Source organism: Etheostoma cragini, chromosome 7 (genome assembly GCF_013103735.1).
Source record: "Etheostoma cragini isolate CJK2018 chromosome 7, CSU_Ecrag_1.0, whole genome shotgun sequence".
Taxonomy (NCBI): domain Eukaryota; kingdom Metazoa; phylum Chordata; class Actinopteri; order Perciformes; family Percidae; genus Etheostoma; species Etheostoma cragini.
Window position 1 is genome coordinate 20,592,961 of NC_048413.1, and position 13,245 is coordinate 20,606,205.

General features: G+C 41.2%; 1 protein-coding gene across 5 annotated transcripts in view; it reads left to right on the forward strand.

Annotated features, from left to right (window-relative positions):
- Positions 1-13,245, forward strand: part of bsna (bassoon presynaptic cytomatrix protein a) — a 139,177-nt gene that overhangs the window by 92,327 nt on the left and 33,605 nt on the right. For 4 of the 5 annotated variants that reach the window (XM_034877916.1, XM_034877917.1, XM_034877919.1 and 1 more), the window contains exons 4-5: positions 1,973-2,431; positions 6,784-12,117. In XM_034877916.1, the coding sequence (XP_034733807.1) occupies positions 1,973-2,431; positions 6,784-12,117 (5,793 nt within the window). The remainder of the gene's footprint in view (positions 1-1,972; positions 2,432-6,783; positions 12,118-13,245) is intronic. The other variant, XM_034877918.1, reaches the window with a different exon arrangement.

Sequence of the window (13,245 nt, forward strand, 5' to 3'; positions counted from 1 at the left end):
TAATAGCATGAGTAATATTGCTGCACTTTAGTTCAAAGCAGCATAAGGAGAGAGAAGGGGGGGTTAACAGATTGATTTTCATAAAACCTTTATTTAAAAGAACTATGAACAGCAAATCAAAACCACATTTTTTTCCCTCACAATAAATAGGGCCATAGAAAATATTGCACATCAACAAACAGGTAATTTACACTACAACCAATCACATCTCTACCTAAATACTTTGTCAAATTTTAAATCATGTCCTACTACGGACCATAATGCATCTTAATAGCCCCACTGTTTCAGAAACTCATCAATGTTATTCATTTCTTTATAAAACCAAAAATCAACCTAAACTCTGGCTTTCACTAAAGAGATGAAAACAGGAAGTGTTTCCTGTCCTGTCCCGTCTTCTACTTTATTCTTCCTGCTACTGTAGATGGACATTTTTGCCTCTCCTCCAATCAAGTTAAGTAATTACCATTTAGAGGCATCAGCTTTTTTAAAGTTGGCTCCAAAAATGAAAAGAAGCTTAGACCACTTCTCACAAATCCGTATAAAAACCTTCTCCAGCTCCCAAAACAGTGCAAAAACTGTGTCCATCATTACTTTATTAAGTCTTTAAATTGTATTTTTGTGAAACATATATTGCATTTCCTCCCACACTGATGATTTGGAACTTGAAAACAGCCTTTAACAATGACAGTGTCAAGGTAAACTTTATTATCTAAAAAAAGGGAAATCCGTGTGGTCAACGTGTAGATACACAAAACATCATCATCACGTCATAAAAACGGATTTAAATAAAAATTAAAATATTGGATATAAATACATATAAAATATTCAATACGCCAACCCCCCTTTCCATCTCCTAACACACACAAACACCCACATATGCACACACTTGCACAGGAGAAGCATTACCCTTACTCTGACATACATTCTCACAGACATTTCCAAGTACCCTTAACATATAAATATATAGTATACATATAATTTGGAAGCTATAATAAAGTCAAATATCTTCAAATATATTTTATTGGCCATATTATAGTTATTATATATTGTAGTAAATAACAAAACATATCTTTACTATTGTAGAAAAAAAGGCTAGTTGTCACTAATTTCAATTCAATTTTTATTTATAATATCAAATCATTACAAAAGTCTCTCTTGAGACACTTTACCGATAGAGTAGGTCTTGACCACACTCTATAATTTACAAGCACCAACACCTGAAAACCTGGCGGTTGGTAGGCGGTGTCTGATGGTGCTGGTTAAGGGTGTGATGCACACTGGCAATAATAGTCCCAGTAAAGATAATGGAACAGTGACTACAAATAGTAGTTGTAATAGTTCATGTCTTAGCAGGGCACTTCCGGGCGTTACAGGGTGTAGCGTGGCATAGCAGAGCATAGGTGGACGCAGCGGGATGCTGCAGGGTTTAGAAGGACACAGCAGTATTAGGCAGGATGTCGCAGGTCGTCGCAGAGCGTGGTAGGATGTAGCAGGGAGTGCAGCAGGACCACGGCAACAGCTGTAACTAAGATCTTGTTGCCATCCTAATCCAAGGAAATATACTGGCCACATAAGGACTCCAGAACTAGGTTAGTAACAAGCATTTCTGGGACAGAATGCACACAAATGGAAAGGGAGACGAGAGAGCAACTCAGTGTGTCAAAGGAAGGAAGGAAATTCCCCGGCGGTCTAGAACTGTAACAGCATGACAAGGAGAGACAGGTTAAGGAGAGGTGCCTGGTCAGGCTAGAACTCTCCCCAGCCAGATCGGGCATTACTGGCCTGCCTCCCTGTACTTTTATATTATTGATTATATGGTAGATGAATCTGACAACTATGAAGTAAAGCAGGTAGGCCATGTGGACCCTGCAACTCCTCACTGCCTAACTAGAAGCTTCGTCAAAGAGGAGGGTTTTCAGGTTCTTCTTAATTTTTATTCTTAACTGTGTTTGGTCTTTGTCCTGTGTTTCAGAAAAAGGAGTGGTTATGCCTCAACTGCCAGACCCAGCGGCTGATGTCTGGAGGCGGTCTTGATGAACCTCCACTTCCTGTTCCTCATCCGTCTCCCAAGCACCAGCCAATGGGCTCGCCCCGTCACCAGGCTCCAACCAGTCAGCAAAGCCCTCTCCATAAATCCACCAATCAGCAAGGGCCCAGGCCAGCCCACCCGCAGACTCAGAAAGCACTGGCAGGAACTGGTGGTAGCGGACCTTTTGCGCCCACTGCTGCCAAACAACAGACCGACACCAAGATCACGACACCAGCTCCGGCACCAGTGTCAACCACAGAGACCCAGAAACATCCTAAACCCACAGAGGAAAAACCCAAAACTGAGCCTGAGAACCAAACTGCCAAAACCACCAAACCGTCCCAGAAGAAAGGAGAGCAGATCACACCGATCAAGGAAATCAAGAAGTCAAGGCACTATGATGTAAGTCTAATTCCTTTTTAGTAACATTGCTTTATTCCAGTGTACTACTCTGTATGTTAAGCTATGGAAAAGGATGAAAAGGTGAATCTAATAAAAAAAATGGTTTTACAGTTGGAAAATGTGAACCAAGGAAAAACAAAGTTGTACAATACCAAAACTCATGAAGCTGATTTTCAGTGAATATTTTGTAAAAACCATAGTGCAACATACAGGCCTATGTACCAAAATGGCTATTGTTGTGTGGCCTCTTAAACATTTAAAGCATGTATGCAGGTTAAGTTATGTGAGTATGCATGGCTGTTTCAGCATGGCCTTGCTTCACATTCACACAGTTTTTTTAATTGCACTTAATGAGCTTAATAAAAGCTCTTGTTCAGCACCAGATATTTGTAGTTTACAGGATTTTGCCCACATTGGACCTCCTAACACCTCACACACAACAAGGAATGGAACACCTCTTACACAAACAGCTATTGAAGGGACAGCAACATCTGGTCCTTTGGGACTGCACTGCACATTTGTGTTTAAATGTACAGTACATTTGTTGATATGTACAGTCCCAAGATATTTTATTGTAACTCACTGTAAAACCTGACCAGGAGGCTGGTTGAAGGCAGGATCTGAGGAAATGGCTTCCTTTAGAATTTAAAGAGCCTAAGTCCAGCTCCCCTTCCTAGCTAGATATGGTCCACCAGCTCCGATTTTCTGTGTATTTTCTATTGTCAAATTTGAACACTTTGTAAATTACAGTAAATTACTATAATTACATTTATTTTGTTAGCATCAAGTAAACACGTTTACCACATAGTAAAAGCCTGATGGGAGAAAACATTATTTGTCCCTGCTAAAAGTACAAGGTGTTCAATTTTAACATCTAGTAGCAACAGCAAGAGATGCCCATTAATCTGACAATATGAAAAGACCCTAGGAACGTTTTATCTTTTCAGATAGACTGACAGAGTTATTAAAGCTAGAGAAACAGAGCTAGGTTAGCTTGAAAATCAAACTGAATTGCCATATTGTTTTAGCTCATCCATTCAGTCCAACACTGTGTTCACGTTAGCGGATTTCTCTTTGGGAGGTAGGGGTATTTTTTATTTTTTTTGCTATATCTAAGCATTAGTGAGTGAAGTATGTTGTCCTTTCCACTTATGTGATTTTTTGTTGAAACGGAAGCCACGGTAGCAGTTGCTAAGAGAACTTAATTCAATTGTTTGTAATTTGCTGATTTAAGATTCTTTCTGAAAGTCGACCTATGAACCTGAACTTGTAATGCACAGCTGTATCCATCTCATTCACTCTTTTTGCCATAGTTCTCTTGCTGTTTTTAATGGCTGTTGCTAAGTAGCTAGCTAGCTAGCTGTGTAGGAAAATGACATCCCCATTCTTAATTCTACCAAGCCTTGACTAGTCAGTTGTTTCTCCAACTGGTGAAAACAGCCATCAGTGAGCATAACACTATGCCTATTTGAAGGTATAGGTATACGAAATCTGAAATGTGGTCAGCAATTCAGGTCTGGAACCAGACTAAGGCTAAATATGAGGGAGGAAGAACTTTACATCCCTAAAAACTTAACTCAACACCAGACCAAACACTTGACTTGACTTCATTATTGCAACCCACTTGTACTTTTCAAACGTGGCAAACATTCCTGTCCCGTGGAGAGTCAGACCTTTGATTTAAAAGTGCATGTTAACAATGGACCAGGGAAGTTTGTGTTGTCCGACACCTGAGAAATGGTTAACTTTTTATACCATCATAAAACCTGCAGTGTAGAACTGCAACCACCTTCCCTTCAATGTTTCTTTCATTTTTTTGAATGATTTGTTTAGAGAAGATAAGTAAATGAATGACAGTAGCATATTAAGGCCTTTCATGCTATCATGAAAATGGCTATTTTACATTTTTATGATGACTTGTGCTCACAGATGTTGTAAAGATTCATGAAGATCACAGATGTGATATTAGTACATTCAACTCAGTTTTTTATATCAAAGCACAAATTCGTTATTCCTGTGACAAGTGAGATGACTCAAGGTTTATATTGGCACTGAGAGCCTTCATTTATTTACATTGAAATGGGATGGTTTTGGGTTTAGGAAACACATCAGATGCATTGTATTTACCTTGTCCATATTTTCGCCATGTTTAAATGATATTTTCTCTGAGAAGAAAAATTTGTTCCTATGGTTTTTATTTTTCTCCATATCATTTCTGCCTTCCATAATCACTGAGTCGCCTCTTGAACTCCGTTATATTTAAAGCTGTATTGTTTTTTTGTACTTCTTGTACAAAATATCTCAATGTATAAAAAGGGCACTAATTTTTCATGTGAATTTTATTTCTATTCAGTTTGGTGATCACACCCAGCCCAGTTTTTCTTTTGTGATACTACAAAGTGAAAATTTGACACCACAAAATATAGTTGTGGTATGTCATGACACTACCTAAGATTTTCTGCGGAGCCTGGTTATTTAAAATTGTAAGTTGAAGCAATTACTTTCTCCTGAAGCTGTTTGGAAAGCATGTCATTGATTTCCTCTTCAAAGAATGCTGAGAATGCAAGTGGCAGCATACATGGATTACCTTGGGGAGTGGGAGTGAGAGTGAGAGAGAAACACAGATGGAGTGAAATAATGCCTTTTCTTACTCAGCGGAGACAATCACTTCTGCTGAAATATTATAAAAAATGGCTTCTTTGGGCTTTTTCAAAAGAAAAATAGACCTTCCTCATCTTAGAAGCTACTAGTAATGTAAAATGTAGATAACTCAAAGTAATTTCTCCTCTGAAATTTTGTAGGAGGTTTCCTAGAAAACATTTCCATAATTTTGTGTCTATTTTGCATTCTGTCCTCCACCCCCTTATATTCACCATGTTAGTCCATTTGGTATTATGATTTATCAAAAGACATCTGAGACAGAACCATTGATGAATGAGTTTTGAGTAGTTTTCATGATGTTAACGCTACAATTGCTCATCAAAAAACTAAAATGTTCTAAGTCCTAAAAGACACAGTTTGACTAACCTCTTTTCATCAATGTTCAATCAATTGTTTGAGCAACAATTGTTGACAAACCTAACAACATTAAGCCACTTTATAATAACTGTGTAATTATGGGATTTTTCCTCACACTGTCATTTATATCTTATTGGAGATTTACTTATAAAAAAAAAAATCAGACCATACCCTGAAGTTTTATTTTAGCATAAGACTTTATCTTTGTTACATATTTGAATTGTAACTACATTGTAAGGAAAGAAACATTTACGTAGGATTTTTGTTCACAAGGCTGACATAGCTCTTAGTTGGTCTGATATGCAATACGGTTTATTCAGTTTTGGATATAGGAAGGGCAAATCTCTACATTTTGGACATTAATTACATCTAACTGTTCAGTGTTTTCCATCATAATTCTACATCTATGGTGAAACTGAATAACGACCTCAAGCCTATTCTCTTACCTCTTACATGTTCTCTCTAAATGTAATTCTTGTAATTATTCTTTCTTCTTTGTGCAATTTAACAACTTTTTTTTACATAACTTTCAAGCTTTCAATTTTGGCCCACATATGACTTAATTAACAACTCTAATAAAAGAAAGTCTTTATCAAATAAAGTGTAATTTCTGTAATGGGATTTTAGGGTTTATAAGAACCAAATTAGATGTTGTTAGATGAATAAAGACTTCCCGAGACAAATTGTATCACAATAGAGCAAGAAATGTTTTTTATAGACCTCCAATATATATACAGTATATATATATATATATATTTATATATTACCTTTTGCTTTTAGCCAAGTTCACAGTAGTTTGTATTTATCCATATATTTTTTGGTGTAGCGTTCAAGAGAGCTTTCACGATCATTGTTTTATCTCTTCTTGAAATGCTAAGATCAGAATTTAGTCTAATTACATATATACTATCTTATTTTTAAAAGCTGAGGACTGCAGTTTTAGCATGCCTGTTAAAGCAGAATTTTTAAAAACATTTTAAAAATGACACATTAAAAATGTGCAACTATCTTGTTATCTGAAAAACATTTAAGTGATACATGTAGGTCCAGTATTGCACAGGCATTGGTGAGATATATCATTTTAATCCTTGATTTTCAAAAACCAACTTACATTTGTTCATAGATAAATATTATATTATATTTTAATATAATATTATTATAATTAGATAGAAACCATTAATTTCATATAATAAAATCTGAATATATGTGCGGGTTAAAATTGTATGCAATCCAATGTGCTTATCCTGCATCAACAAATTCTCACACTTTGCATAAATTGTGATTTAAATTAAAAAATCTAATACATATTTCTTTCTTTCTTCTGCTCTCTTTAGGACACAAAAAACAACAGCACCCATGACTTGTCACGTAGCCCTCAAAGCCTTAGTGACACCGGCTACTCCTCTGATGGCATCTCTAGCTCCCACAGTGAAATCACAGGTCTAATCCAAGAAGAGGAGATGAAGCTAAGTGAGAGGGGGATCACCGGGCGTGGCTCTCCACCAAGCCCTTCTGAAATCACAAAGCTAGAAAGCTCCATGAGGCCTTTGCTGGAGAAGAGCCTTTCTGAAGAGAAGGTTGACAGAAGAGGAAGGAAGCACAGAGACTTGGATGAAAGAGGGAAGCAGCGGCCACGCTCCCTTTCAATTCCACCAGATGCATACGACTCTGATGAGGAACTAGAAGATATACTAGAGGAAGAAGAAGATGGAGGAGACTGGGAAGGTAAACGGAAGGAAGGGAAGGAAGAGAAGAATGGGAAGAAAAAGAAGGAAAAAGAGGCTGAGCCCACAGAGATGACAGATGAAGAGTTCATGAGGAGACAAATTATGGAGATGAGTGCTGATGAAGAAAATGAGGATGAGGAAGAGATGGAGGAAGAGGAAGATGAGGAAGATGAAGGATATGGCTACCAGAAACCCAAGAAAAGCCACCATAAACACATAATCTCTGACTCAGGGAAAGAGAAAAGACGTCTTCAGCACCACTCCAGCAGTTTCGAGGAGGAAACTAAGAGCTCTACCGATGTTTATAAAGGCTCATTGGAGGAGGGTGAGGAAGATGTGATGGCATCACAAGGAGGCTTGAGGCGCTTTAAAACTATTGAACTCAATAACACCAATAGCTACAACCGAGACATGGAGCTGGGCAATGAAAATGACTTGAGCCTTGATCATGAACCAGAGCTAGAGATGGAGAGCCTGACAGGATCTCCAGAGGAGCGTTCTCGGGGTGACTACTCCTCAACTCTGCCAGCCACTTCCTCCTCGTATGGCTCAGGCCAGTCTCCTACTTCCATATCATCAATGGAGGAGGACAGTGACAGTAGCCCCAGCAGGAGGCAAAGGCTGGAAGAAGCCAAGCAGCAGAGGAAAGCACGCCACCGCTCCCATGGCCCTCTCCTTCCCACCATTGAAGACTCTTCGGAAGAAGACGAGCTGAGAGAGGAAGAAGAACTTCTGAGAGAGCAGGAGAAAATGAGGGAGGTGGAACAACAGAGAATAAGGAGCACAGCACGAAAGACCAAGAGGGATAAGGAGGAGCTGAGGGCTCAGAGACGCAGAGAGAGGTCCAAGACACCACCTAGTAATCTCTCACCAATTGAGGATGCTTCTCCGACGGAAGAGCTGAGACAAGCTGCAGAAATGGAAGAGCTCCATCGTTCTTCTGCTTCTGAATATTCCCCTCAAAGTCTGGACTCAGAGGCTGAGGGATACGAGTCCAAACTTTACAAGTCAGGAAGTGAATACAACCTGCCTACCTTTATGTCTCTCTACTCACCAGTAGAGAAATCATCAACTACAACAACAACCACAGCACCGTCTTCAACTTCAAAACCATTAAAGAGCGCTGAGGAGGTTTATGAGGAGATGATGAGGAAGGCAGAGATGCTTCAGAAACAACAGCAGCAACAGCAACATCATGGAAGACATGGGCAGTACTACGAGGAGGATGTCAACGGACAAGGTTACGATGACGAGTATGAATATGAACAAAATCAGGTCGGATATGACAATGAGGCAGCAGAGACAGAAACAGATATTTATGAGGAGATCCGACAAACGTCTCAGAACATCACCAAAATGCAGCAGGCCACAGATGAGCAAGTAGAGATTGAGATTGAGAGCTCCTTCCCAGACAAACAGCTCCTAGACACAGGCTCAGCGTTTGCTAAGCTACTGGAGCAAAGCAATGCTCTACTTACTCCAGGGACCAGCCCCACCCAGATCTCAGCTCCTGTCTCCTTTGCCGAGACTGGACGGATTCCTGATGTCCGAGTGACACAGCACTTCTCTGCAAAGGATGGACACAAAGATAGGATCAAAAGCCAAGCAGGAAAGAATGGAATAACTCCAGCAGTGGCTGCCACAACTATTGCAGCTTATGGCGTTTATGCCAGAGATGCAGTAACTATTTCTCAGACTAGTTCAAGCCACACTATGACAACTACTCAGTCTGGTATATATGGCCGGCACATGGCAAGTCCTGCCACATCCTCAGCTACAGTCTCAAGTGTATGCAGCAAAATTGCAGAGATTACCCAGGCCTACAGTCAAAGAGAAGTGATCACCAGAAGGGTAGGGGAGACCAGGGATGTTCGAGACAGCTCAACATCTTCCACTGAGAGAATTATTGAGCCACGTTCTCCAAAGTATACTACTTATTACAGGAGCACAAGTCCTCCTCTTTCTCCATCACCACCACCACAGAGTCCAACCCGTTCACCTTCCAGGAGAAATACAGCAGAGTTCTCTACACAGACTTTCAGTTCAGCATTACGAATGTCAGATTCAGCTGGCTCTGGGCCTACTTCTCCAGTGACAGCTCAGGGAACCCAAACTTCTTATCGATCAGTTTCCCCACGGCTCTATCGTCAGCAGTCTTCCCAGGATACCCCGTACTCCCCACCTCCAAGTCCAGCTAGGCCTATGACAGTCAACACTGCTACTTCTCCCTTGTCCTCACCTACCCGATTTAGCCGACAATCAACATTTGACAATTACTCCCCATGTGGCAGTCCTCCAGACACGCCACCTTACCAACAGTCTCCTACACGTAGCTTCTATCAAACACAAAGAGTTGAGAAAGTTAATGTGGGGACAAGTATGGTCACCACAGTCAGCACTTACACAAGAGGGTCCATGTCAATGGATAACATCTCTCTCTGTCGAATATCTACTGTCCCAGGCACTTCTAGGGTAGAGCAGGGCCATATGATTCAAGGTGGAAGTGTTGTGGACCTCAGAACAGCCACCAAACCAGCTCCTATTATCATGACTGACCAGGGAATGGATCTTACCTCCTTGGCAAGTGAAAGCAGGAAATACCATGGTGGATTAGAGGGTAGTAGACATTCAACAATTGTACAGCCATTGATTATGAACCTGAACACCCAGGAGATCACTACACCAACCACTGTGAGTGTCACTGTGGCTGCTTCCATGTTCATGACCCAGCCAGCAGTCTATGGTGATCCACATCAAAACCGAGTAGATCTTGGTCAAGGCATGGGTTCGGCTGTGTGTCTTTCCCAGACTAAACCACCAATGTCACCTCCAACTGACCCAACAATACCAAAAATTGATGCAAAACTGGAAGACCTCAGCATCCAACAGAGAGAGCTACAAATACAGCAAGATAAGTTACAGAAGCAACAACTGCTTCTTGAACAGCAGTTGCAGCAGCATCATCAGATGCAACATCAACAGCAACAGGCATCTGCTTTGGCCAGGTACAGCCTTACTGGCCAGATCTCACCTTTTCTGAAAAAAGATTTGCTAGTCAGTCAGAGTAATGCTGCGTCAGCTGTGGTCAGTGCTGTATCACCAGTCATTAACCCTGAGCTGTATGGCACTGGTCCCATTGAGCTGAAAGGGAAGCCCAGTCCTCCTGGTGTGATATCTGGAGGTAAATTACCACATAGCGTTGTAGTACAGATGGATGGAGAGCCAGAGCAGACCAGAGCAGTGACTCAGCTAGTAAAAGTAGAAGAAGGACAGGATGCTATGGATCTGACAGGAGGCCAAATTAAACCTGAAAACCAACCAGCTTGCTGTGATGTTGTTTATCGACTTCCATTTGGTGGAAGCTGTGTTGGGGGTGAGAAAGAGGGCATAAGGCCTCCATCTGCCCCACCTCTCACCTATGAGTCTGACCAAGAAAGACAACCTGGAGGGTACCATGAATATCCAGTGGATGAAGGCAAGGCCTACACATTACCTTTCCCTGGTAGACTTCAGCCTTCGATGTCTGATACAAACCTAGCTGAAGCAGGGCTACAGTCCTACCATTCAAAATTAGAACCACACATCCAAGCCTCAGGAGATCTTGCCATAGATCTAACTGCTATGAAACAGGGTTATGGAGGGTATATGGGGATGCAGTATGGTTCCTATACAGATTTACGACATGGAGGAGACATCACAGCCCAAACACTGCCTATAAGGAGATTTAATTCCTTGTCTAACATCAGTTCGGACTATGGCTACACTGCTCGTGACATTGCTAGCTTCCAAGAAGCTAACTTGGCCCAGTACAGTGCTACAACTGCCAGGGAGATCAGCCGCATGTGTGCAGCACTCAATTCCATAGATCGATATGGAAGCAATCCAGACTTGATGCAGTTTGGTAGTTTGGGAAGAGGAACCGGGTCTGGGGCCTCCAGACTTGCAGCAGGTCTTGGCATTAGACAAAACCTCCTATTTGGATTAGATGGGAAGCCAATTTCCCATAGCCAAGCACTAACCAACCTTATCAATGCCAGGCAGGCCAGTCTCAGAGCCATGTACCCTGCCGCGATTAGGTCGTCTGATGGGATGATCTACTCCACCATTCAGACCCCCATTGCTTCTACACTTCCCATCACAACTCAGCCTGCCTCTGTTCTTCGCCCACTACTGAGGGGGGTCTACAGGCCATGTCCCTCTGCCAACATGACACCTGTGCCCCTATCCAGTCTTAGCAGACTTCCAATGAGCGCCAGGATATCCTTAACTGGACAAGCTCCAGTCCGTTACCCAGCCCCAGGTCTTCTCCAAACAACTTCAACCACTGCCACGACTGCTGGTGCTGCAACAACTTCAGCACCAGTAGGTACCCCGGTGTCTGTTTCCATAACAACTACTAGTTCTACAGTCCAGGATGAACCAGTTTATCTCGGTAAAGGTGCATCCTCATCAACAGAGGTCACCCCAGTACAAGGAACAGTCATACCAATGGATCCACAGCAGCAGCCAATAAACCTGTCCCAAGCCCACCTGAACAGTCAACAGCAACAGCAACAAGTGGCAACTGCTCAGCAGCCCCAACAGCCTCCTCCAGCAGCCCATGCCTACCCACCATCAGCTTCTTCACATACTCACGGCTACACCCAACCTCTAGTTGGCCCATCTGGCCCCACTAGTGGCTTACCCATTCCAGGGGGACTTCCTCCCTTCCCTCCACCAGGTGCCATACACAAGGAGGGTGAAACCGAGGCAGACAGGCTGCATCGGCAGCAGGAGCAGCTTCTGCAGATGGAGAGGGAGCGTGTGGAGCTGGAGAAACTCCGGCAACTGCGCCTGCAAGAGGAGCTGGAACGAGAAAGGATAGAGTTGAAGCTGCACAGGGAGAAGGAACAGATGCTGGTGCAGAGAGAGTTGCATGAGCTGCAGAACATCAAGGAACAGGTAGAGGGAGAAACAGGAGGCAGACTAGAGAGTTTTATAGTCAGTGTCCTGTTTCATGTTTTGTGGTTGTCGGTTTTGCTATGGATGTTGGTTTGTGGTTTGTTCTTTTTGTGGTGGTGTTATTTGTGGTGTATCTTATTGTCTTATTATCATTTTATATAATTTAAATTTTGTTCTTTCAATGTCACACCTCTATGTGCAACCAGTAAATTGACTTGCAAGATACAGTGCATCATTCCCTGGAATATATATTTTTTCAACAAACAAATTCTATAAACAGTATAAAATACATGCATGTATGCTATGCATGTTTTCTATCAATTCCTACAAAGAAGTAAATGTAACAAATTGTGACAGATTAATTGAACATTTGTTGCCAGTGAGACCATTAAATATCTCTTCAGAAGATTGTGTTAAAATTCTGTCATTGTTAGTGAAAATGTTATTTAATGTAATGATTACTGGCTTTGTTCAAAGTGTTTGTTCAAAAATGTTTGTATCGAGCCAGTCCTACAAAAATATACCTTTAGTTTGCATGCAATGAAGTTCCCTTTACTGGACATTTCCTGTATGTAAAGTGTGCATGAACATGCCTGTAGTATGGATGTGTGATAGAAACTAATGATGCTCAGATTTTGGCTTCACGTGCCATTTGTTGGTTTGATTTAAATGCAAAAGAAATATGAATCCCATTACGTTGCATTCGTACAACATTTGAATATACCTATTTACTTAGCTCCTAATAGCCTTGTGTAGATGTTGAACATTTAAAAGAAGGGCTAACATGACAATTTTCTTCTTTTTTGATAGAACAAGCAGTTGAAAATCTTTCAAGTTAACTCAGTTAAACAGGTGTGGAAGCCTTCCTTAATGAGAATGAACTAGAGATGGAATGTTTAATGTGCATCTCATAACCTACAGTGTAAGCGGGAAAAAAAATCCTTTTTTCACTAGCTTGTCATTTAACAAAGAAAATGCTTTACATATTTTCTCATGCGGTTTATATGACTGGCACCAGCAATAACCAGTACATGCTGCACTTGATTTATGTTGCGCTTCCATTATTGTTTTTTGCAATATGTAAAGGGTTTGACTAACTTGGAACCATTTTTATAACTAACCCATCAA